We start from the raw sequence: 24,637 nt of genomic DNA on the forward strand, positions 1-24,637 counted from the left end.
TAGGAAAATCTGCAGTGTGAGCTGAGTCTGGCAACCTGTCAGGAATAGCCTCTGAAAGAGGTTTGGGCTGGTGCTCAGGTTAAATAGGGCAGGTTCTCAGGGAATCACCAGGGTGAAATGAGTTTGATAGAAACTGAGATTTGGCTCCCACCTGTGCCTGCAGGCTGGGGCAGGGAAGCTCAGCAAAGGAACAATGGTGCCTGCCAGCAGTTTGGTCCAGGAGAGAGCTACCCCTCTAGCCCTCACTCTCAAGCCAGATAATTCAGTACTTCCCCTTATGTTTCTGGCACTTTTTGAGCTGCCGCCTCCGCCCTGGAACTCAGAGCAGGTGAGTCTGAGAGTGAGTCCATCAGCAACTAAGTCTGTGCTTGGGACCTTTAAGAGGAATGCCTAGGACTCTAGCAGCCCTCCCATCTCACTCAGACAGAATCCCTATGGATTTTTACAGCCAGATATTGTGGGTTCTCCTCTTTCTGGTACTGGTCATCCAGACTGGGAAGCCTAGTGTGGGGTTGGGACCCCTTGCTCCTAAGGAGGGAACTCTGCAACCAAGGTATCCCTCCTGATTTTTAACAGCCCAGCCCATTTTGCATCTCTTTCTCTCTTACCAGTCTCAACATGGCTTCTTCTTTATATCCTTAGTTATAGGAGTTCTGTTCAGCTAGTTCTCAAAGGTGGCTCCTCTATAATTTAGTTGTAATTTCGATGTGGTCCTGGGATGAGGCAAGCACATCATTTTTCTACTCTGCCATCTTGACTGGAAGTTTCAGTCCTGCTTTTAGAATACTTTAAATTTTTTTTATTCTTTCTCCTTTTTGTTATTACCAGTGAGTGCCAATTAAACTCTTATTAGTCCTTCTCATCTGGGAACATAAATACTTTGTTCACCTTTCACCTTATTTAAAATTGCAATCTCTCCCCACACTGCTGGTCTCCTCCTTTACCTGCTTTATTTTTCACTATGCTTTTTACCTTCAGATATGCTATATGTTTTCTTTATATATTTCCCTGCACTAGAATAAAAGAACAGGTTGCTGTTTTATCCCCAGCAGCAAAATCAATAATGCATGGCACATAAATGGAATTCAGTAAATATTTGTCAAAAGAATTAATGAAATGTTTCTATAATAAAAGAAAATAGACCTTGTTTAAAGGCTTAAGCATTTTATAGGCTATAAATACATGAACTCTATAGTGTGTGTTTTCTGTAGTCTGAGGCAGTTTTGTGTCCTTTTGTACTTATTTCCATAAAGGTAGGTGGCTGCCATATAAGTAAATGCTTACATTTTTCATATTGGATAAGAATTCAGGTTTTAAAAAATTTAATGTCAATGATAGTTATAGATTACAATGGATATAAATTATTCTCACATTTTTATTGGGTAGAACAGGTAATATTATTTCCATCTTAAATGGAAGGAAGCTGATGCTCAAGTTAAGTATGAGTTCACAGACCTAACAAGTGGTGAAGATAGGACAAAACTCTTCTTCTAGCATTTTTTAGATGATCAAAGATTCAAACATCAAAGCTAGTTTCACAATAGATTCTAAAAGCAAGGACCTTGCATTTAGAATTTTTAAAGTAGCCACAAAACCCACAGTATTGTCATACTTAAACCTTTTTTATCAAAAAAAAATATGTTTTTATTGACCATTGTGTACAATTTTTTTAGAGTGAAAAAAAGCGTTTGAATAGAATAGCATTTACATAAAGTTCAAAACAAACAACTATAATCTTTTGTGTTAGAAGTAAGGTTACTTTTGGGAAGCGTAGTAACTGGGAAGGGAATACAGCAGTTCGTGTGTGTGTGTGTGTGTGTGTGTGTGTGTGTGTGTGTGTCCTTATTTATGTATTTATGTATTTATTTATTTATTTAGGTGGCATTGGTTAACAAAATCCAAAGTTTCAAGTGCACAATTCAACAATAAGGCATATATATATATTGCACTGTATGCTCACCACCCATAGTTAGATTTCTTTATGTCACCACATATTTGACCCCTTTTATCCCATCTACCTCCCCCCCAACCCTCTGGTAACCACTAGTCTATAGTCCATGTCCATAAGTCTCTGTTTGTTTATCATGTTTGTTGCTTTTAGATTTATAGTCCACATATAAGTGATATCATGTGATTTTCAACTTTTTCTGTCTGGCTTATTTCACTTAGCATGATTATCTCAAGGTCCATCTATGTTGTTGCAAATGGCAGTATTTCATCTCTTCTTATGGCTTGGTAATATTCTATTGTATATAAGTACCACAGCTTCTTTATCCGATCATCTATCGTAGGACAGTTTGGTTGCTTCCATGTCCTGGCCACTGTGAATAATGCTGCTATGAACATAGGTGTGCAAATATCTTTTCAGATATGGGTTTTCAAGTCTTTGGGGTGAATACCCAGTAGAGGGATTGCTAGATCATATGGTAAATCAGTTCTTAGTTTTTTGAGGAACCTCCATACAGTTTTTCTTAGTGGCTGTACCAATTTGCAGTTCCATCAGCACTGTATGAGGTTTCCTTTTTCTCTGCATCCTCTCCAACATATCTTATTACTTGTCTTGTTGATTATAGCTATTCTAACAGGTGTCTCCTGGTGGTTTCAATTTGAATTTTCCTAATAGCTAGTGATGTTGAGCATCTTTTCATATATTTGTTGGCCATTTGTATATCCTCTAGGTAGAAGTGTCTGTTCAGGTCCTCTGCCCATTTTTTGATTGGATCATTTGTTTTTTGTTGTTGTTATTGAGTCGTATGAGTTCTTTGTATTTTGGTTTTTAGGCCCTTATCAGAGGCGTTGCTTGCAAATATATTTTTCCATTTGGGTGGTTATCTCTTTGCCTTGTTGATGATTTCTTTTGCTGAGCAGAAGCTTTTTAGTTTGATGTAGTCCCATTCATTTATTTTTGCTTTTACTTCCCTTGCTTTTGAGATCAAATTCATAAAATCCTCTTTAAGTCTAAGGTCCTTGAGTTTAGTTCCTATGTTTTCTTCTATGCATTTTATTGTGTCAGGTCTTATATTCACATCCTTAATTCATTTCAAGTTAATTTTGGTGTGTGGTGATCGACAACAGTCTAGTATCATTCTTTTGCAAGTGGCTTTCCAGTTTTCTCAGCACCATTTATTGAAAAGGCTTTCCTTTCTCCACTGTATGTTTTTTGCTTTTCGGTCGAAAATTATTTGCCCATATAAATATGAATTTACTACTGTAACCTCAATTCTGTTCCACTGGTCTGTGTGTCTGGTTTTCTGCCAATACCATGCCATTTTGATTATTGTCACTTTGTAGTATAATTTGAAGTCAGGCAGAGTGATACCTCCAGACTTGTTCTTTTTTCTCAGGATGGCTTTGAAAATTTGGGGTCTTTTGTGCTTCCATACAAATCTGATGATTTTTTGTCCTATTTCTTTAAAAAAAAAAAAAAGCAGATGGGATTTTGATGGCGATTGCATTAGATCTGTATAATACTTTAGGCAATATAGTCATTTTAACAGCGTTGATTCTTCTAACCCGAGAACATGGAATATCTTTCCATTTCTTTGTATCTTCAATTGCTTTTAATAGGATCTTACAGTTTTCATTATATAGTTCCTTCACATGTTTTGTTAGATTTATTCCTAGGTTTTTATTCTTTTTGTTGCAATAGCAAAAGGAATTATTTTTTCCAATTCTTTTTTTTTTTTATTAAGTTTATTGAGATAACATTGGTTAATACAATTATATAATTTTCAGGTGTACATTATAATTTGGCATCTGTATATTCTATTGTGTGTTTATCACCCAAAGTCCAGTTTCCTTCAGCTATCATATATTCGATCCCCTTTACTCACTTCACCCTCCTCCTACCCTCCTATATTTGACCCCTTTACCCCATCTACCTCCCCCCTCCTCTCTTACCCCCTACCAATTCTTTTTCTGACACTTCATTATTAGAATATAGGAACACTATGGATTTTTGAATGTTGATATCATACCCATAAACTGTACTGTATTTACTTATTATTTCTAGTAGTGTTCTTGTGGAGTTTTTAGAATTTTCTATATAGAGAATCATGTCATCCGCAAATAGTGACAGTTTGACTTCTTCGTTTCCTATTTGGATGTATTTTATTTATTTCTCTTGCCTGATTGCAGTTGCCCCTTTGTAGTTAGTTCCCAGTTCACTTTCTACTCTGATCCCTGGGCTCCGCTGTGTGGATCTCACAGGTTCCTCAGGCAGGGTTATTTGGGATCCTGCTGCAATTTCTTCTCCCCCTCCTCTTGCAGTGAGTTCCAGTTGTGAGAGGCCACTTCTTTGGTCCTCTCAATCTATCCCCCAGACTTAGGCAGTTCTGAGTCCTAGAAGCTGTTATGCTCAGATCACTCTCTCCGACGTGCTTGTGTGTAGGTTAGATGTTATTTGTTGAGTTTTAGATATTCAGCTTATTCTTATTTCAAGGGGAGAAATCTGGGGACATCTTTCAGGCCACCATGCTTCTGACATCACCATACAGGGGTTCTTATGTTGTGCTTAATAATATTCTGTCTCTCTTGAACTAGGTATGATTATACATAGATATATTCATACTATAAAAATTCATCAGGCTGTATACGTACAATTTTACATTTTTCTATGTCTTATACCTAAAAATTTTTACTTTAAAATACTTTAATTATTTATTATTCCTCCTTGCTGCCTCTGAAGAACTTCAGATATTCTTAAAATTACTCATTTGATTTGCCTTTTTAAAATTCAGACATGTACGAGTACTGAATAAATTTATAACTTCATATTTTAAAAATATTTTTAAAAATTTTTCTTTTCTCAGCAAAGAAAGAATAATAAGAAGGTGCGAGTGACAGTGAAGCCCCATTTGCTGTACAGAGTAAGTTTCCTCTTAAGGAATTCAGACTTGTTTTTACTTTGAAAATATAGAAGAAACAAATTGTTTTCAATATATTACTTAAAAACTTTTAAAAATTAGAGTTAATAATAATAATTAAAGTTTTTTTTCTTTAGCCTTTAGAACAGCAGCATGGAGTCATTCCTGATCGGGATGCAGAATTTCGTCTATTTGATCGTGTTGTAAACGTGAGAGAGAACTTTTCAGTTCCAGTTGGCCTTCGGGGCACCATCATAGGAATTAAAGGGGGTAATATCTCAGTACTTGACATGTCTTCAACTACATCAATACTGTAAAGTAGAACACAGATTTCTGTGTCATATCTAAGTAGAGAATAAGTATAAGTCAGAAAAAAAAACAATCCTTTTATGTTTTACTTATTTTTTTTTTTCAGTTTCTAGAGAAAATTCTCCTTTTCTGTCTTGTATAATCATCTAGAACATGATTTTAAAAAGAGGAAGTTGAATCAGGGCTGCTAAGGATTTAGTAGTTTATATATAACACATTAATATTATACAGGACCTTGGCAGGTGTACATACATTTTAATGAAACTGAGGGAAAAGTTTCATCACTTCTTCTTAGTTAGGCTTTCATCTAACCTTGCTCAGAGCTTTACCCTAATTGTCAATGTAATCTCTTGCTTTCTGTGGAAAAATAAACAAACATAAAGTATGAGCTTATTTACAGTTAACAGATTTGAATTAAATGTGCATATAAATTTGAATTTTATGAATACAGCTAGATTATGTATATAAAACAGACCTATTCATCTGTTGCACAACAATATGCATATAGTTAAGAGTACTGTACTATACACTTAAAAATGATTAAGATGGTAAATTTTAAGTCGTCTTAAAAAAAAAAAATGAGAGCATGGAGAGAAAAACAGCTAAGGATCTAAATATGCCTCAGAGGGGTACCTGGAGTGAGCAGCTTTGTGACATAGATTCCAAAAAATGTCAACTCAGCATAAAGCCTTAAATCAGGTGCCCAAGGATCAGGGTGCTGGTAGCACTGTCCCACCATGTCCCAGGCACTCAACCTTGATCTCACTGTCTAGAAAGAAGGAAGAGCAGGCAAGCCATGAGCCTAAGAGAACTGCGTGTTTAGTGCCAGCAATGAGCCAGGCACTTTAATATTTTTCATTTAACCCTCACAACCATCTGAGAAATAGGTGTTATTTCCTCATCTGAGAGTTGAAGTGATTCACCTGCAGAGCTGGGACTTAAACTCTTGATTCTTACCTAACTTTGAGCAGTGTTTCTCTACATTTTCCATTTGCACAACCTCTTGGGGTTGTCCCTGCTTACTTGACTCTAAAAGAATTTTCTTCTCTGATTTTTTTTTTTTTTTATTATTGGATATATTTCTGGTTGCTGGAAATGGAGAAAGGAGGGTCCGGGCTAGGTGTGGTATGAGTTAGATGGATGTGATGAAGCAACCCTCCTGCTGCTATATGTTCAACCCCTGCATCATCTGTTCAGATATTGAGCTTATTGGATTGTACTCTAGTTACGTTGTCCTAATAAGGCCTTAGGACTCTGATAACAGAAATTTCCTTTCTTCTGACAACTCCTATCAGTAATAGTGACCGCGTAGAATTTTTTCATGTTTTTAAAGCTGCAAATAGAAAGAGGAATATTTGTCATTACTGCCTTCAACTAAGACCTCATGTTCATAGTCATCTCCACTAAAGGGGTGACCAAATATCAATAATCTTTTGAGGAAGTGGACCTATCCATAAACAGGAAGTGGGAACCTAGAAGGTGGGCCTTATTAATCCTTCAGAAGAGAAAGTCATGTCTCTCATTGAACCTTACTTTCTTGGGTTTAGATTTTAAGTGTCAGGTTGAAAGGTACAGTGGGATGGTGGAGAATGGGTGAATTCTGCATGCCTGGGTTCAACTGAGCAATAAGGGACTGGGGATGGGGAGACATCTCAAACAGGAGCTGGCATATTTCAGAAATTGTATTAGTCAGAGTTCTCCTGAGAAACAGAATCAATATAATGGAAAGGTGGCAGTTGGGGGGAGGGGAGAGAGAAGGAGAGAGACAATTCTGAAGTTGTATAGATAGACTCTATTAGTTTGAGCTTAGAATTCAAAACATTATAGCTAATTATTTATTTTACCTTGGCCTTGTAGGTGAATTTAATCTTGTCAGATATATCTCATCATGCTCTCTGCCAAATTTATTCTTCTCTGCTCTTATCCAAATTTATTGCACCACTGTTTTTCTCATGAGTCTCATGTCTCAGTTATGACATCAATAATCTACCAAGTAATCTCAGCCAGAACCTTGAAATCATCTTTGGCATCTCTATCCTTTTTAATCTACTTAGGTCACAAACTCCTGCCAATTCTATCTAATAGTATATCCATTTTTTCTATTCTATTCCCCTCATTGCAGCTATGTTTTCAAATCTTCATTGTCTTTTATCTGTCTTATTGGAAGACTTCTAAACTGCAAACTCTAAAGTTATCTTTTATTAACTCTCGTTATGAATAATTTCAAATACATACAAAATCAGAGAGAAAAGTATAATTAATCCCCCACAGCATCTGACTTAAAATATTATTTTACTTTAAATTAATACCAGTAAGGTAATCAGTGAGCTTATTTACTTTTCATTTACTGTCTGTATTTCTCCACACCATTTTTTGATAGTTGTAATGCTTCTTATATTCCAAAAACTCAAATGTTGATTTTTCATCGTACAATTTTTAAAATCTTTTTTTTTTAACAGCTAATAGAGAAGCTGATGTACTATTTGAAGTATTATTTGATGAAGAATTTCCTGGAGGCTTAACAATAAGGTTTGCATTTCCAGATAATAATTATACTTTGTGAATATGTCCATGTGGCCAGTGACTTTTCATTACTTGTTTATTGTCTACTATTTGAGTTCCTGTTATGTGCCAGAGATTGTACTTGCTACTAGGGATATAACAGTGAAGAAGACAGACATGTTTTCTACCTTCGTGGGCCCTTTCGTGTGGGAGATAATTAACTGATTACACTATTAATTATTTAATTAAACTGTGACAAGTGTTGGGAAGGAGAAGTTCATGTTTCTATAATTAGAAAGGCTTTCTTGAGGAAGTGATATTTAAGATGAGACTTGAAGAATGAATAATAGTTAACTGGGAAAAGATAGAGGAAGAATGATGGGTAGTCAGGAAGAAGAAATAGCACATGCAACAAAGAACGTTTTTACTCATTCAAAAAACTAAAAGAATGCAAATATTTCTAAACTTCAGTAACTGTGTAAGATTAGAGTGAGAGGGAAGAGCAAGGGCCACAGTGTGCAGGAAGTTTGTAAGCCAACTTTCAGGACATGTTAAGGATCTTGGTATCTTGGTCTTCATCCCTAAAACAATGTGAAACCATCGAAATCAGAGAAGTGGCATGATCAGATCTGCATTTTTAATGGTTAAATAACTTGAGGAATAAAAACGTTCTTTGAATTTAGCGACATGTTAAGTCTTCATCATTTATTTTAGTGGAGTTGTGGGTCCTCATGCTAAATTGTGGTAGTTTGAGGTATGAATGGTTGGTGTAATAATGGAGGCAAGAAATTGAGCTGACCCTTAAGAAGTTTGACTATGAAGGGAGAAAAGGTAATTTGAGGTTAGGAGGTTTAGAGGAAGAGGATCAGATTGTGTGTTCTTTTTTTCTCTTTTCTAATTTTATTTTTTAAATGTATTTTTTATTTTATTTTTATTAAATTTGTTGGTGTAACATTGATTTATAACATTGTATAAGTTTCAGGTGTACTTTACAGTGCAACATCTGTATACTCAATTGTGTGCTCACCACCCTACATCTAGTCTCCTTCCGTAACCCTGTATTTGACCCCCTTTATTCTCTTCATCCTCCCTCCAACTCCCCTTCCGTCTGATAACCACCATTCTGTTGTCTGTATCTATGAGTTTGTTTTGTTTGTTCTTTTGTTACTGTTTGTTTTATATCCCACATATACTTGAGATCATATTCTTGTTCTTTTGCTTTTGTGTCTAAATCGTTTTACTTAGCACGATACTCTCAGGATCCACTTGTGTTGTTGCAAATGGCAATATTACATTTTTTTCATATGGCTGAGTAGTATTCTGTTGTATATATGTACCACATCATCTTATCTGATTACTAGTCAGAGGACACTTAGGTTGTTTCCACATAGTGACTATTTTGAATAATACTGCAATGAACATAGGGGTACATATATCGTCACAAATAACCGTTTTCAATTTTTTTTGGTATATATCCAGAAGAGGAATCACTGGGACATATGATAGCTCTATTCTTAATTTTTTGAGGAACCTATTTACTGTTTCCAACCAACAGTGTACCAGATTTCCCTTTTCTCTGCATCCTCTCCAACAGGTGTTATGTCTTATTGATAATACAGCCATTCTAACAGGTGTGAGGTGGTATCTCATTGTGTTTTGATTTAAGTTCCCAAATAATAAAAGATATTAAACATCTTTTCATATGTCTGCTGATCATCTGTTTGTCTTCCTTGAAAAAGTGACTATTCAGAGTCTCTGCCCATTTTTTAATTGGACTGTTTGTTTTTTGCTGTTGAGTTGTGTGAATTCTTTATATTTTTGATATTAACTTCTTATCAGAGGCATTGTTTCCAGATATCTTCTCCCATTCGGTTGATTGCCTTTCTGTTTTGTTGATGATTTCTTTTGCTATGCAGAAACTTTTTAGTTTTATGTAATCCCATTCATTAATTTTTGCTTTTACTTCCCTTGCCTTTGGGGTCAAGTTCACAAAAACCCCTCTGAGATCAAGATCCATAAGTCTAGTGCCTATATTTTCTTCTATGTGTTTTATTGTTTCAGGTCTTATAATCAAGTCTATAATTCATTTTGAGTGAATTTTTATATACAGTGTCAGATAGCAGTCTAGTTTCATTTTTTTGCATGTGGCTTTCCAATTTTCCCAGCACTATTTATTGAAGAGGCTTTTCTTTCTCCATTGTATGTTTTTGGCTTCTTTGTTGCACATATATGTGTGAGTTTATTTGTGGGCTCTCAATTCTGTTCCCTTGGCCTATGTGTCTGTTTTTTTCTGCCAATACCATACTGTTTTGATTATTGTTTCTTTGTAATATAGTTTGAAGTCAGGGAATGTGATACCTCCAGCTTTGTTCTTTTTTCTCGTGATTGCTTTGGCTTTTGGGGGTCTTTTGTGATTCCATTAAAATTGAGAGATTTTACTATATGATTTCACTTATATGCAGAATCTAAGGATTAAAAACAGACTCACAAATATAGTGGACAATTTGGTGACAGACAAGGTGGGGTTAGGGAATGGGAGAATGGGGTGAAGGGTTAAAGAAGTACAAATTAGTAGCTGATAGATGATCATGGGGATGGGGAGCACGGTATAGGGAATACACTTAGCACTAATATATTGATTAGGTGGAGGGCCAGGAGAGGGAGGGAGCAATTGGGGGGATCATTTTGATGAACTATATAGATGCCTAACTAATGTATTGTATACTTGAAATTAATTTTTTAAAAATTCCAAAAAAAATGAGGAGTTTTGTTCTGTTTTAACAATATTAATTCTTCTAATCTGTGAGCATTTTAACAATATTAATTCTTCCAATCTGTGAACATGGAATACCTTTCCATTTCTTTGAGTCTACTTCAATTTCTTTCAACCATGTCTTGTAGTTTTCAGTGTATAGGTCCTTCACTTCCTTTGGTAAGTTTATTCCTAGGTATTTTATCTTTTTGTTGCAATTATAACTGAATTTTTTTCATTACTTTTTCTATTTCATTGTTAATATATAGGAATGCAACAGATTTTTGTATGTTGATTTTATAATTTGCAACTTTATTGTATTTGTATATCATTTCTAATGGTCTTTTGGTAGGATCTTTGGGGTTTTCTCAATGTAGAATCATTTCATCTGCAAATAGTGACGGTTTTACTTATTCATTCCCAGTTCGGGTGCCTTTTATTTCTTTCTCTTGCCTGATTGCTCTGGCTAGGACTTCCAGTACTATGTTGAATAACAGTGCGAAAGGGCCTGCTTGTCTTGTTCCTGATCTTAGAGTAAAAACTTTCAGTTTTTCACTATGGAGTATGATATTAGCTGAGGGTTTGTCATATATGACCTTTATTACGTTGAGGTACTTTCTATACCTATTCTATTGAGAGTTTTTATCATAAATGGATGCTGGATTTTGTCACATGCTTTTTCTGCATCTACTGAAATGATCATAAGATTTTTATTTTGTGTATGTTGAACCATCCTTGGAATGAACTCTCCTCGTTCATTATGTATTATCTATCCTTTTAATGTATTGTATTCAACTTGCTAGTATTTTGTTTAGGATTTTTGCATCTATATTCATCAGAGATACTGGTCTGTAATTTTGTATGTGTGTTTCTTTGCCAGGTTTTGGTATCAGGGTATTGTTGCCCTTGTAAAATGAATTAGGAAATATTGTCTCTTCTTCAATTTTTTGAAAGAGTTTGATAAGGTTAGGCATTAAATCATCTTTGAATATTTGGTAGAAATCTCTAGTGAAGCCATCTGGTCCTGGACTTGTACTTTTAGGGAGGTTTTTGATGACTTATTGTTGAACAGTTTATTTAGATTTTCCAGTGTTCATGAGTCAGCCTAGGAAGATTATATATTTCTAAGAACTTGTCCATTTGTTCTAGGTTATCAAATTTGGTGGTGGATAGCCTTTCATAGTATTCTTGTATAATCCTTTGTATTTCTTTGATGTCCATTGTAATTTCTCCTGTTTCATTTCTGATTTTATTTATTTTAGTTTTTTTCTCTTAGTTAGGTCTAGTCAGAGGTTTGTGAATTTTATGAATCTTTTCAAAGAACCAGCTTTTTGTTTCATTAAGTTTTTTCTACTGTCTTTTTGTTCTATATTTTATTTATTTATGCTCTAATTTTTATTTTCTCCCTCTACTGACTTTGGTCTTTATTTGTCCTTATATTTCTAGTTCTTTAAGTGTGATATTAGACTGTTTACTTGAGATTTTTCTTGTTTCTTGAGGTAGTGCTATAAATAGCTGTAATGCTATAAATTTCCCTCTTTTTACTGTTTTTGCTGCATCCCAAAATTTTTGGTATGTCCTATTGTCATTTTCATTTGCCACTATGTATCTTTTGATATCTTCTTTTATTCCTTCTTTGACCCAATAGTTTTTCAGTAGCATGTTGTTTAATTTCTACATATTTGTGGTTTTTCTAGCTTTCTTGCTTTCTTTCTTTCTTTGTTTGATTTTAATTTAAATGGGTGAGAGTTATTCAAGTCTATTTTGGGGTAACATTAATAGAAACACAGTTTAAAGTTTAAGGAAAAGGATCGTGATAAAATGAGAGGCTCCAAGGAATATTATGAAGTGTAGGCTCTCTTACTTAACCTTTGTGTTACCTTGGGTATCTTAGTTAAAAGCAATCTGACCCTTAATTTCGTCATCTATAATGAAGATATATACTTCACTAGTGTATTGTAAAGACTAATTGAAATTCTTTCCAGTTTTTCTTTCTCTCTTCTAAAAATTGGCTCAAGATTCTGGTCAAGTTGGCAGAGTAGATAAATGTTGTGCTCGTCTTCTCCCACAACCACCTCAAAATTACAACTAAAGTGCAGAACAACCATCATTGATAATCACCTGAAGTCTAGCTGAACAGAAGACCTATAACTAAGGATATACAGAAGAAGCCATGTGGAGACTTTTGGAGGGGTAGAAATGTAGAACGGTCTGGTTTCATACCCACATGTGGCAGTTAAAGATCGGGAAAGATAGCTTGGCTGCAGGGGTCTCACCTGAGGAGCAAAGGGTCCTAGCCCCACACCAGGCTCTCCAGCCCAGGATTCTAGGGCCAGGGAGGGAATTCCCTACAAATTCTGGCAGTGAAACCCAGTGGAGATTGTGTCTGAGTGAGATGGAGGGCTACTGGAGTTTCAGGCATTTCTCTTAAAGGACCACTTACAGACTTACTTCCTAATGCACTCAGTCACTCTGAGCTCCAGCACTAGGGCAGCAACTCAAAAAGCACCAGGGACATGCGGAGAGGATCTGAGTTGTTTGACTTCAGGTCAAGGGCTGGAGAGACAGCTTTCTTCCAGATGGAAGTGATGGCAGAAGCCATTGTTCCTTTGTTGGTCCTTCCTACCACCCTGCCTGCAAATGCAGGTTGGTGCCATATCTGAGTCTCTATCAGTCTAGCTAATACCATTTGCCCTGTTCTGGTGATTCCCTGAGACCCTAACCCCACAAAACTTGCAGGCCCACCCAAAACACTTCTAGTGGTATTTCAATACAAATGGCTTGTCTTGCTTGGCTCATGCTACAGATTTTCCTAAGATTCTTCAAACTTCACAAACCCCAAACAAACATCACCTGGCCTCAGCATGCCCTATACCTCTTGCTAAACAACCCCCAAGCTCAGCACTAACAGCAGCTAGCCTCAGTTCTCAGCGGCTGACCTTGGCCTACAACAGAGCCCCTCCCAAGAGGTTTCAGAAGAAACACATCTGGTGGCCAGCTTCAGACCACTCCAGAGCACCACTCGACTACCTCTATTTACAGCACACCCAAAGGTTAGATTTGGCAGTTACTAGAGCCCTGGTAAAGCAATTCCTGCTTCGTAGGGTCAGCCCCCATAACAACAGCATCTCTACTGTAGTTACCAGCCAGTCCTCACAACCAGTCAGCCTGAGGGCCAATCCCCCCCATTGATGTGTCAACAGCAATCAAGGCTCAACTATTCAGAAGGGCACACACAACCCACAGAAAGGACACATTTGGAACATTTGCTCCAATGACCAGAGAGACTGCACCACTGGGCCTCACAGTACACCTACTATATAAGTTCACTCTACCAAGACCAAGAGACATAGTAGCTTAACCTATTACAAAGAAACATAGAGTGGCAAGCAAAATGAAGAGAGAAACATGTCCCAAATGAAAGATCAGAACAAAGCTCCAGAAAAAAAGAACTAAACGAAATGGAGACAAGCAATCTACCAAGTGCAGAATTCAAAACACTGGTTATAATAATACTCAGTGATCTCAGTGAGAGCTTCAACAAAGAGATAGGAAACATAAAAATGAAGATAGAAAACATAAAAAGGAACTAGTTAAATGAAGAATACAGTGACTGAAATGAAGACTATATTAGAGGGAATCAAAAGTAAATTAAACGAAACAGAGGATTGAATTGGGAATTTAGAAGATAAGGTAGCAGAAAACACCCAATCAGAACAGCAAAAAGAATCCCCCCAAATGAGGGTAGTTTAAGGGGCCTATTGGTCAATGTCAAGCATACCAACATTTGCATTATAGGAGTACCAGAAGGAGAGGAGAGAGAGCAAGGAATTGAAAACCTATTTGAAGATATAATGACTGAAAACTTCTCTAACCTTGTGTAGGAAATAGACATACAAATACAGGAAGAGCAGGGAGTCCCAATCAAGATGAATCCAAAGAGGCCCACACCAAGACAGATCATAATTAAAATGCCAAAGAGAATCCTAAAAGCAACAAGAGAAAAGCAGTAGTTACAAGGGAGCTCCCATAAGACTGTCAGCTGATTTCTTAACAGAAACTTTTCATACCAAAAGGATTGGTATGAAATATTTAAAGTGATGAAAAGCAAGGACCTACAACCAAGATTACTCTACCCAGCAAAGCTATCATTTAGAATCAAAGGACAGATAAAGAACTTCTCAGACAAGAAAAAGCTAAAGGAGTTCATTATGACCAAACAAGTATTACAAAAAATTTTAAAGGGACTTCTTTAAGAAGGAAGGAAAGATAAAAAATATGAATAATTAAATAGCAATACGTACATACCTATCAATAATTATTTTAAATGTAAATGGATTAAATGCTCCAATTAAAAGACACAGAGTGGCTGAATGGATAAGATGCATACAGACTGAAAGTAAAAGAATAGAAAAGATATTTCATGCAAATAGAAATGAAAAAACAAAGCTGAGGGGCAATACATATGCTAGACAAAATAGACTTGAACACAAAGGCAAAGGCAAGAGGCAAAGAAGGACCCAGGTATTTCACTTCTGGGTATTTATCCTAAGAAACCCAAAACACTAATTGAAAAGATATGCATCTATATGTTCATTGCAGCATTATTTACAATAGCCAAGATATGGAAGCAACCTAAATTTCCATCAATAGATGAATGGATAAAGAATAAGTAGTACACATATATAATGGAGTATTACTCAGTCATAAAAAAAGAATGAAATCTTGCCATCTGCAACAACATGATTAGACCTAGAGGATATTATGCTGAATGAAATAAGACAGAAAAAGAGAAATGCTATGTGATTTCACTTATAGATGGTATCTAAAAAACAAAATAAACAGACAAACAAAAGAGAAACAAACTCATAGATACAGAGAACATTTTGATGGTTGCCAAATGGGAGGGGGTTGTGGGGATGCAGGGATTAAGAGGTACAATTGGTAATTACAAAACAGTCACTGGGATGTAAAGTGTAGCATAGGGAATATAGTTAATGATATTGTAATAAATATGTATGGTGTCAAATGGGTACTAGATTTATCAGGATGATCACTTTATAAGTTAAATAAGTGTCTAATCACTATCTTGTACAGCTAAAGCTAATATAATGTATGTCAACCATAATTGAAAAAAAATTATTTAAAAATAAATTTGAAAGAATAAAAGTCAAAAAAGTAAATAAAAACTGACTGGAAAATTTAACTAAATTTAGTTTAGTTTTTCTTTTTCTCTTCTGTTGTAATTAATGGATAAATAAAATAAGAAGTTGATTACTCTTTTTCAGCTTCTTTGTGTAAAATCGCAATCTTTAGTTCTTAATGGCAAGCAATCAACTTTGGAATGCCATTGTTGTTGTTTTGCAATTTGAATGTGCCTGTTACTTACAGACTTTACTGTTTGTATTCTTCAAATGCAGCAACAGAGTCTAGATCTCATATCTAATTTTGTTTCATGAAAATATTTGGTTACAAATAACTTAAGCCCAATATCTGAAAATTTATTTTTATGATGGTTAACTTTTTTGGCAATGTCTTTTTTTCCCTCTTATGTAGAGCAGTGGATTTCTTGACTGATAAAGATTTGTGTAAAAGATACCTGCCTATAGTATATTCATTTCTATAATGCAGTCTTTTTCTGTAGTTATCACAAAAACATTTTCTAGAAATTTTACAAAGAATTCTCATAAAATAATTCTACTTTTCCATGATCTTACAACGTAAGATAATTATATTCTCAGAGAGAAAAAAGTAGGTGATAGAGTTGAAAACTTTAGACAAGAGAAGGCTTGCTTTACTGTCTGACACTTTTATCAAGGCCATGAAGGAAAGAAATCACAAATATCTATCTATTAAGCCTTTCCAGTTTCAAAACTTTAAGATGAAAAGCTGAAGATAAAAAAGAGCTAGACTAAACAATTGAATAGTAGACAAATGTGATCAAAGCTAACATTTGCCCTATTGCATAGATAGAGCCATACTGAGAATGGCTTCACACTTGGATAGCTCCTGGGCTTTCATAACTCAGACTGTACAAATCAGTCTTTTTAATGACTTTTAGTCATTCTCTGCTATTATATTGCAAGCCTTCTGAAGGCAAACTAACATACACACATACACACCCCTACAGTACTGAATAGTTTATTTGGATACTCTTCAGAAAAACATCATCTTATAAATTAAGATTTTTCTATGATTTCATCCTCTACTGAATATTAATATTTATTAATTTGGACTATGGACTGTTCACCCCAAAATTATTTGATTCTTTCCCTTGCACAGTTAGTATTATTTCCCTCTGACATTGATACAACTTTTTATTTTTAGGTGCTCTCCTGGTAGGGGTTATCGACTGCCAACAAGTGCCTTGGTGAACCTTACTCATGGGAGTCGCTCTGAAACTGGAAATCAGAAGTTGACAGCCATTGTGAAACCGCAGCCAGTTGTGAATCACTGTAGCTCAAGTTTATCAATTTCATCTGGGCATTTGGGAGGCCTGAACCATTCCCCTCAATCGCTTTTTATTCCTACACAAGTAAGACTCTTAGTCTTTAATTTCTTTCTACCTCCTTTACACATCACAGGCAGACTATAAATGGAAAACTAATTTGACTTAGTTTTTAAGAAAGTTTTGGTTTGGGTCAATTTATTTTATTTTAAATTTATTTTATTTTAAGATTTATTTTAAACTGATAAGCTAGTAAAGAATGCTATTATTAGCATTCTCCCTATGTTATAAAATTATATTAAAGAAGAAAGCCATTTAAATAACAATAGCTTGAGAATATCTTTTTTCTCTTTATTTACTTTAAACTAATATTTAACCTTTTTCATATATAATCTCAATGTCCTATGCTATTTGCTATAAAATTATACAAATTCAAAAGATAAAAGAGAGAGGACTATATCATGTTTATCAAAAGCAATTTTCAAGTTCCCACCATGCAACTCATGGGTAATATCCTTTATTTCATCTTCCTGGTGACAAAAATTGAATTGTTTTGTGTGAGACACTTAACTTTATTTAATTCCATGGCTACAGATCTTAACCACACTTTTCAATCCAAATGATACATGTTTATTACAGACTACTTAGAAAGCATAGATAAGAAGACAAAAACAAAGGAAACAAAGTAAAAAATTCTTTTAAATCTCATAGGTAACCACTGTTAATTTGATGTATATTTTTCCAGAGTTTTAATCTGCATGAAATCAATTCCCCATAAGTAATACCTCATTTTTAATCTATTAGACTGCTTTTACGTAAAATGAGATTTTTTAAAATAAAATCATTAGATGTTAGTTTAAATGAAATAATGTATCAGTGCATTGGAAGACAAAAAAATACCTTTGGTGGGGATATTGATTCAGTATAATCTTTTATAGCATTCATTATGCTTTAAATACTTTACAGGAAAATGAATAAAAATCAAATACATATGAAGAAAGCCATTTTCACTCCAATTTAATATGTTTATGATGACTATACTGACCTTTAGAGGAAAAAATGAGATTCCAAATAATGAAAATTAAATATCCTCTTTACTGCTAGAAAATTTTAATGAATAAATTATTTAGTTTTTAATATGAATCTTTATTTCTTTATGTTTCAGTTCCTTAAGAAATTTTTTGTGTTTTCCAGGTACCTACTAAAAATGATGATGAATTTTGCAACATTTGGCAGTCCTTACAGGGATCTGGAAGGGTTCGACACTTTCAGCCAACTCTACAAGAGAAGGTTAGTATACCTTGTTCAATGGACATTTAATTTTATATTTCTTTTTCAGGTATGCAATGATTAATTTCCTCCTAAAAGCCTATAAAATAGAAATAACAGTTTTGATCAGGAATTTGCATAATTTTGTTCATCCATATATAAAAGTTTTTGGACCAATGAGTGAGAATATAGACAATTTTTCTTTTAAATCAGTTGTGGATTTTTTTTAGTTGTGTACAAAATCATACTAACAATATTTTAAATTAAACAAAGGCCTTAATGACACTCATTAACTTACTAATTTCCTCTTGAATGTATAGCTTTATGCTGGCAGTTGGTTGTCTTAGAGATGAGAAAATTCATATTCCTTGATAGAGATCAAGAAGAGGAAAGAAATTCTGCTAAAAGAATAGACTCAGACAAAAAAAGAAAGAAAGAAAAAGAAGAATGAATTTCTAATACATTTTTTGCAAGTTATTAACCTATCTTCTTAGAATATTTTAATCAAGTTTATAAGCCAGTAGCCTGCACCATGAGGGTCTCATTTATTCTAATGTCTTCCAGCGATGGTAGCATTATCAGAGCAAGAGAGGGGAAAATAACAAAGGGAATAATGGTAAAATAAACATAGAAAGTGAGTGACAAAATACACAGGTTTCCTCTGCCAATAAGCTTTAAATATGTTATAAATTTTTGTTAGATCATCCATAAATAATTTCTGCCTAAGTATAATTAATATATAGATTTTCAAACACTCTTTTCCTCTTTAATTTATTTGATACTGCTAACCAGTCATTTTTTAGGAGTGCTTTGTTATCATTCATTCAACACATATTTATTGAGTGCCGGACATTGTTCTGTGCAGTGAGAGTAAACAAAAATCCTGGCCCTCATATAATTAATATCCTCGGAGAAGAGGACAATAAGATAAGTAAATTACATGGTATATTAGACCATAATATACAAGTTTGAGAAAAATTGCAGAGAAGAAGATAGGAAATGTTGGGAGGAGCAGAGGGAAGATTTTGTAGTTTTAAAAGGAATTATCAGGTGACATTTGAGCAAAGACTTAAATGAAATGAGTAAGTTATATAGATATCAGAGGGGAAAGTATTCCAGACAAATTCAAAGGCCCTTTTGGGGAGATGATCCCTGTCATACTCAAGGAAGAGAAAGAAGACCATTATAGATGAATTAATATGGCACGTTATAGAAAATGTAATTAGAGAAGTGACACATCGATACCATGCAAGACTTTCCCAGTTATTACAAGGACATTGGCTTTTACTCAGTGAGATGGGAAATCAGTGAAGGGTTTTGAGTATCAGATTGACATGATCTGACATATATTTTAATAAGATCACTCTTGAGACTAGAATGTAGACGAGCCAGGGTGGGAACAGGGAATAATTAGGAGACTACTAAAGTCAACCAAGTAGAGTTGATAGGGACCTAAGACGAGGGTAGTAGGTACCTGTGAGAACTGGTCAAATTCTAGATATATTTGGGAGAGATTACTATCTGATAAATTAGATATGGGGGTAAAAGGGAAAAATTGGATTAAAGGATGTGACTCTTAATGTCTGAGTAACTAAAAGGATAGAGATGAGGAGGATTGCAGGTTGAGTAGATTTGTGGGGGAAGATCTAGAGTTTAGTTTTGGACATGCTAAGTGTGAAATGTATATTAAACATTTAAGTGGAGATGTAGAGTTGGCCATTGAGTATAAAGGTCATGGAAGATGTCCAAACTGGAGAGAGAATTTGGGAGTCAGTGTGTGTGGGGGGGTGCGTGTGCGTGTGCGTGTTGCGTGTACATATGTGTATGTGTGTATCTGTATAACTGTATCTATTTATCTATACCCAAGAAAGTTGATGTAGATAGAGAAGATGTTCAATAACTTAGCCTTAGAGAATTCCATCTTTAAAGAGTCAGAGAGGTTAGATGAAACTGACAGAGAAGACTAAGAAGGAATGGCTAGTGAAACAGAAGAAAACCAGGACAGGGTGGTGTCTAAATGCCAAGTGAAGAATGGATGTCAAAAAGGACAGAGTTATCAGCTGTGTCAGATGTTATTCTTGGATCAATTGAGGTAAAAACTGAGAAATGACCATAGAGTCTAGCACATTAAAGTCTTTGGGAACCTTGACAAGAGCACCGTTAGTAGAGTGAGAGATGTGAAATACTGATTAGAGTGGATTTAAGAAAGAAGAGGAGAGAAATTGGAGGCAGCAAATACATGCAATTCTTTGAAGGAGTTTTGCTCTAAAAGGAGACATTACCCTGAGTTCTGTCTTGTCTTTCTCCATTTGTTCAACTTTTTTATTAACCTCTGTTCTTATAACCTTTCACTGAGACTGTTCCATAAAATTCAAGAACAGTTTTCTTTCCCTTTTGCCTTATTGCTTGACTTGTGACATTGGCTCTTACCTCTCTGCTAATTACCACACAATCTATATCTCTAATTCCAACCTCTCAAACAGGATCTAACTCAATATCTCCAACTTTCTAGAAAACAGATATTGATGGATGCCCACCATCCCTTCAACCTCAAGACATCTCAGAAATGACCTCACTTTTGGCCTCCTCTCTTATTCTTGTTCCTAACACTACCATTTTCCCCACCTGTATAATCTGAAAAGCATAGAATCAAAACATTTTACCCATTATTTCTAATATTTTTTTTATAATGACATCCCAAACTGTTTACTCCCACTACTGGACCTTAGATTGTCATTCCAATTCTAAATTAACCTCTTATGTGCGTTTTTTGTTTCTTATCTCTTTCTTTTTTAGTTCTTCTTACATAGTACTGTCTGATCAATCTTTCCTAAACATCCTTTAACCTGTCGTGGCCTTGTAGAATAATTAGTCAAAGCATCTAATTAATAAGAGTTCCTGGGTTTGAACTCAAGTTTATGCCCTGAGACAGTGTGGTATAATAAATCTGCTATTGGACTCAGAATCAGGAAATCAAGTTTTGTGATTCGGATTGAGCACATCTGATTTCCCTGGGCCTCTTTGGCCTCATGTACAAAATTAAGTTATTAGACTTAGATCACTTTGGAGATTTTTTTCAGTCCAAAATAGTGTTCAAATATTTAGAATGTATAAGGCTCACTGTTTAGTGCTACTGGTATTCAGCCTCAACTCAAACTAACATTTAGTCCTTCTATAATTTAACCTTACCTAATTCTTATATGAGCTATGTATGTCCAACCATTTGGTTTAATGGTCTGTTCCAGTCAGATTGCTCTCTTTACATTCCCTTTCTCACAAATAGATAATTCCCCTTACAGGCTATGTGTTCTTCTTGTTCCTTCCACTTAAGATGCCTTTCCTTTCTCACTACTAAAATTCCCCTAAGTCTCAATCAAGGTCTGCTAGTCATATTACCACCTATTTCCTTGAGATGGAACTCAACACTTGATGTTTTATTTCCTCAGAATCTTCTGCATGCATCTTCTGGTATCGATTGCTATTTCATTTTATCAGTTGACTTCTCCACTGTTTTATCTCCTGTTTGTTCCAAGAGTTATGAGCCACCACATGTAACACATATCCATGAGACATTAAAAAGCAGCCTGATACTCATCCAGTGACAAAATTCTAGAAAACTCAGCGTGACTTAAAAAAACAAAACAAAACAAAACAAAAAAACCAGTATTCAAGCTTCTGGAAAAGGCAAAACTATGGAGCCAGTTAAAAAGATCTGTGGTTGCTAGGAGTTAGGGAGAGAGGGAGGGATGAATAAGCAAAGCACAGATTTTTTGGGGGGTGGAGGGGGAGTACTGAAAAATACTCTGTACAATACTACTGTCAATGTAAGAAATGTCCAGACCCGTAAAGAATTTTTATGAAAGTTTCTTTGAGCAAAACAGACAACATGCCAGGAAGCAAAATCTCAAATGCTCCCCAGAATGACAGTTTGCAATTTCTTTTATACATTCGGAATTAAGGAGGGAAGGTAAGGAAAATTACATGAATGTGGGAAAAAGCAAGAAAAGAAAATATCTACTGTTGGATTACAAACCAGTTAAGATTATATACTTTCCTGAGCGTGGTTACTAGGGGTCTGAAAAAAGAGGCATTTCCAAGGTGTATTAACTTAGATGCACAAAAACAATGGACAAGGCTTAGCTTAAGGCAAAGATAACCTTTCACTAGGGAAGTTATAGACCTGAGGCATACTGCCCACAGTGAGCTACCAAGTTCGGTATTTATGATCAGATCATCCCATAAGATTACTTTTGGTTAGGTTTATTACAGAGTCCCTTTTTTGTCCTCAACTATAATGGTGGATATATTTGTCCAAACCCATAGAATGTACAACACCAAGAGTGAACCCAGTGTAAACTGTAGACTTTAGGTGATAGCGATGTGTCAATGTAGGTTCATGAGGGGTGTTGATAATGGGGAGGCTATACCTCCCTCTCAGTTTTGTTGTGAACCTAAAACTACTCTAAAAAAAAAACTTCAAAAAAAAAATTCAAGCCTTTATTGGTAAAACATGGCAACATGACTAACGTAAACAGCTTTATGTAGATATTAAATAGAACAACCCAAAAAACTATATGCAAAACTAGGATATTTTCTTTCTAATTAAACATGGCACCCTTTTTCTCTGAAATGGTACTGTGTACATGGGTTTTAGAGTTAGAACTCAAATGTTAACTCTCCTATTATTAGTTCTATAACCAAATTACTTTATCACTTTGAGCCTCAGTTTGTTTATCTATATAATGGAATCAAAATCTACCATAGCATTTTTATGATTATAGTATTGTTATAGTGATATTAAGATAATGAATGCAAAGTACATCTTACCATGCCTGGCACATAATAGACACTCCGACAATATTTTTTCATACCAATCTATTGATCCTGATGTTCTAATTCCCTTCCTTAGAATCAAAATCCCCATAATATACTGCTGTAGCCCAAAACCCCACCAAGCATTGTGCTATACAGACAAATCTCTTGGCCCTTTTGATTCTGTACATATGAGCTCATTGGACCTTCCTTCACACTCTGGTGCATATCACAACTATTTTCAAGCGTGCTCACTGCCAACTAGGACACGATGTGCCTTTGTACCCAGTGTTCATTTGTCTGTGCTCAGAAGAAAATAAATAGGCCACACCAAAAGCAAAATTTATGAAATCATAAATTTGTATTGAAGATCTATAACCTATGCTTTCGCTTCCTCTTCCACTTCAACTGTGGAAAGTTATATCTTTTTAACTTCAGGCCTCCTCTCAATATCAGAAAACAAAGAGATCTGATATGATCTTTAGATGAAACTTACTCATGCTGTTTTACTGATTCTGCCATTTCTATACTATCTCAATTACTATAGCTTTATAGTCAGTGTTGCTCTCTCGTAGTAGTCTTCCATCATTGGAAAACCCTGACAGTATAAAAGTTAAAAATCAGGTATTGGGGGAAGGGATGAAAGAGGGCTAATATCCTCAGCTTTCATAACAGAGGCAGAAATGATGAATTTTCAAAAGCTTTTTAATGGGAAATTTTAAAATAATGAAGTCAAAAGAATATGAACCCACAGGTACCCATTTGTTACCTTGCACATGTTCCTCTGTAACATCTACTCATTTCCCACCCCCACCTATCCCAGAGATAAGATTATTTTGAAGCAAATCTATGGGGATCTTTAGAAGCCAATATTTCTGTTGTGAAGAAACATTTCCCTAAAGTTTAATCTTTTCCTTAGTTTATATATTAATGTCAAGCAAAATTAGATTTAATTTTTTTCCATAGAAAGGCATTTTGTAAAATGATAATTTTCTTTGTATCTTGCCAGCTAAGTAATACATAGAGAAATGTCTGGAGTGATGGTCATTATGTTAATAATGGTTATTTCTGGGTGGTGGAATTTGAGTGGTGTTTTAAATTATGCTTTTCTGCATTCCTTAATTTTTTTCTATGAGCAATCTAATCATTATAAAAATAATAAAGTAATTATTTATTAATCATTAAAAAAAGAAGTAGCTATACTATTAAGAGTTTGTTTAAATCATTTATAAGAATTTTAACTTTCAGGGTGCAGGCCTACCTCAAGAAATAAGTCAAGTAACTCAACATCATAAATCTGGCTTAAATGACAATATTAAATGTCAGCAGAGAAAACATGAGCCTCACAGTAAATGTAAGTTTTAAGTTAAACTATAACTCTGGTGCTTTCTTTTTATTAATATTAACAGCTTTACTGAGTTATAATTCACATGACATAAAATCCATCCTTTTAAAGTATTCAATCAGTAGTTTTTTGGTATTGTCACAAAGTTATACAACCAGTGCCACTGTCTAAATTGAGTACATTTTCATCACCCCTTGCATTTTCATATGAATTTTAGGATCAACTTGTCTCTTTCTGCAAAAGTGGCAGCTGGAACTTTTATGGGGATTGCATTGAATCTGTAGATCACTTTGGGTGGTATTGTATTGTCATCTTAACAATATTAAATCTTCTTA

General features: G+C 34.9%; 1 protein-coding gene across 2 annotated transcripts in view; it reads left to right on the plus strand.

Moving 5' to 3' along the window:
- The window catches only part of XRN1 (5'-3' exoribonuclease 1), a 117,541-nt gene that overhangs the window by 72,414 nt on the left and 20,490 nt on the right, over positions 1-24,637 (plus strand). For both annotated transcript variants that reach the window (XM_011364454.2, XM_023533166.1), the window contains exons 28-33: positions 4,812-4,868; positions 5,003-5,135; positions 7,634-7,703; positions 16,756-16,963; positions 18,071-18,166; positions 24,206-24,311. In XM_011364454.2, the coding sequence (XP_011362756.1) occupies positions 4,812-4,868; positions 5,003-5,135; positions 7,634-7,703; positions 16,756-16,963; positions 18,071-18,166; positions 24,206-24,311 (670 nt within the window). The remainder of the gene's footprint in view (positions 1-4,811; positions 4,869-5,002; positions 5,136-7,633; positions 7,704-16,755; positions 16,964-18,070; positions 18,167-24,205; positions 24,312-24,637) is intronic.

The sequence above is a fragment of the Pteropus vampyrus genome, unplaced genomic scaffold (genome assembly GCF_000151845.1).
Source record: "Pteropus vampyrus isolate Shadow unplaced genomic scaffold, Pvam_2.0 Scaffold97, whole genome shotgun sequence".
Lineage (NCBI taxonomy): Eukaryota > Metazoa > Chordata > Mammalia > Chiroptera > Pteropodidae > Pteropus > Pteropus vampyrus.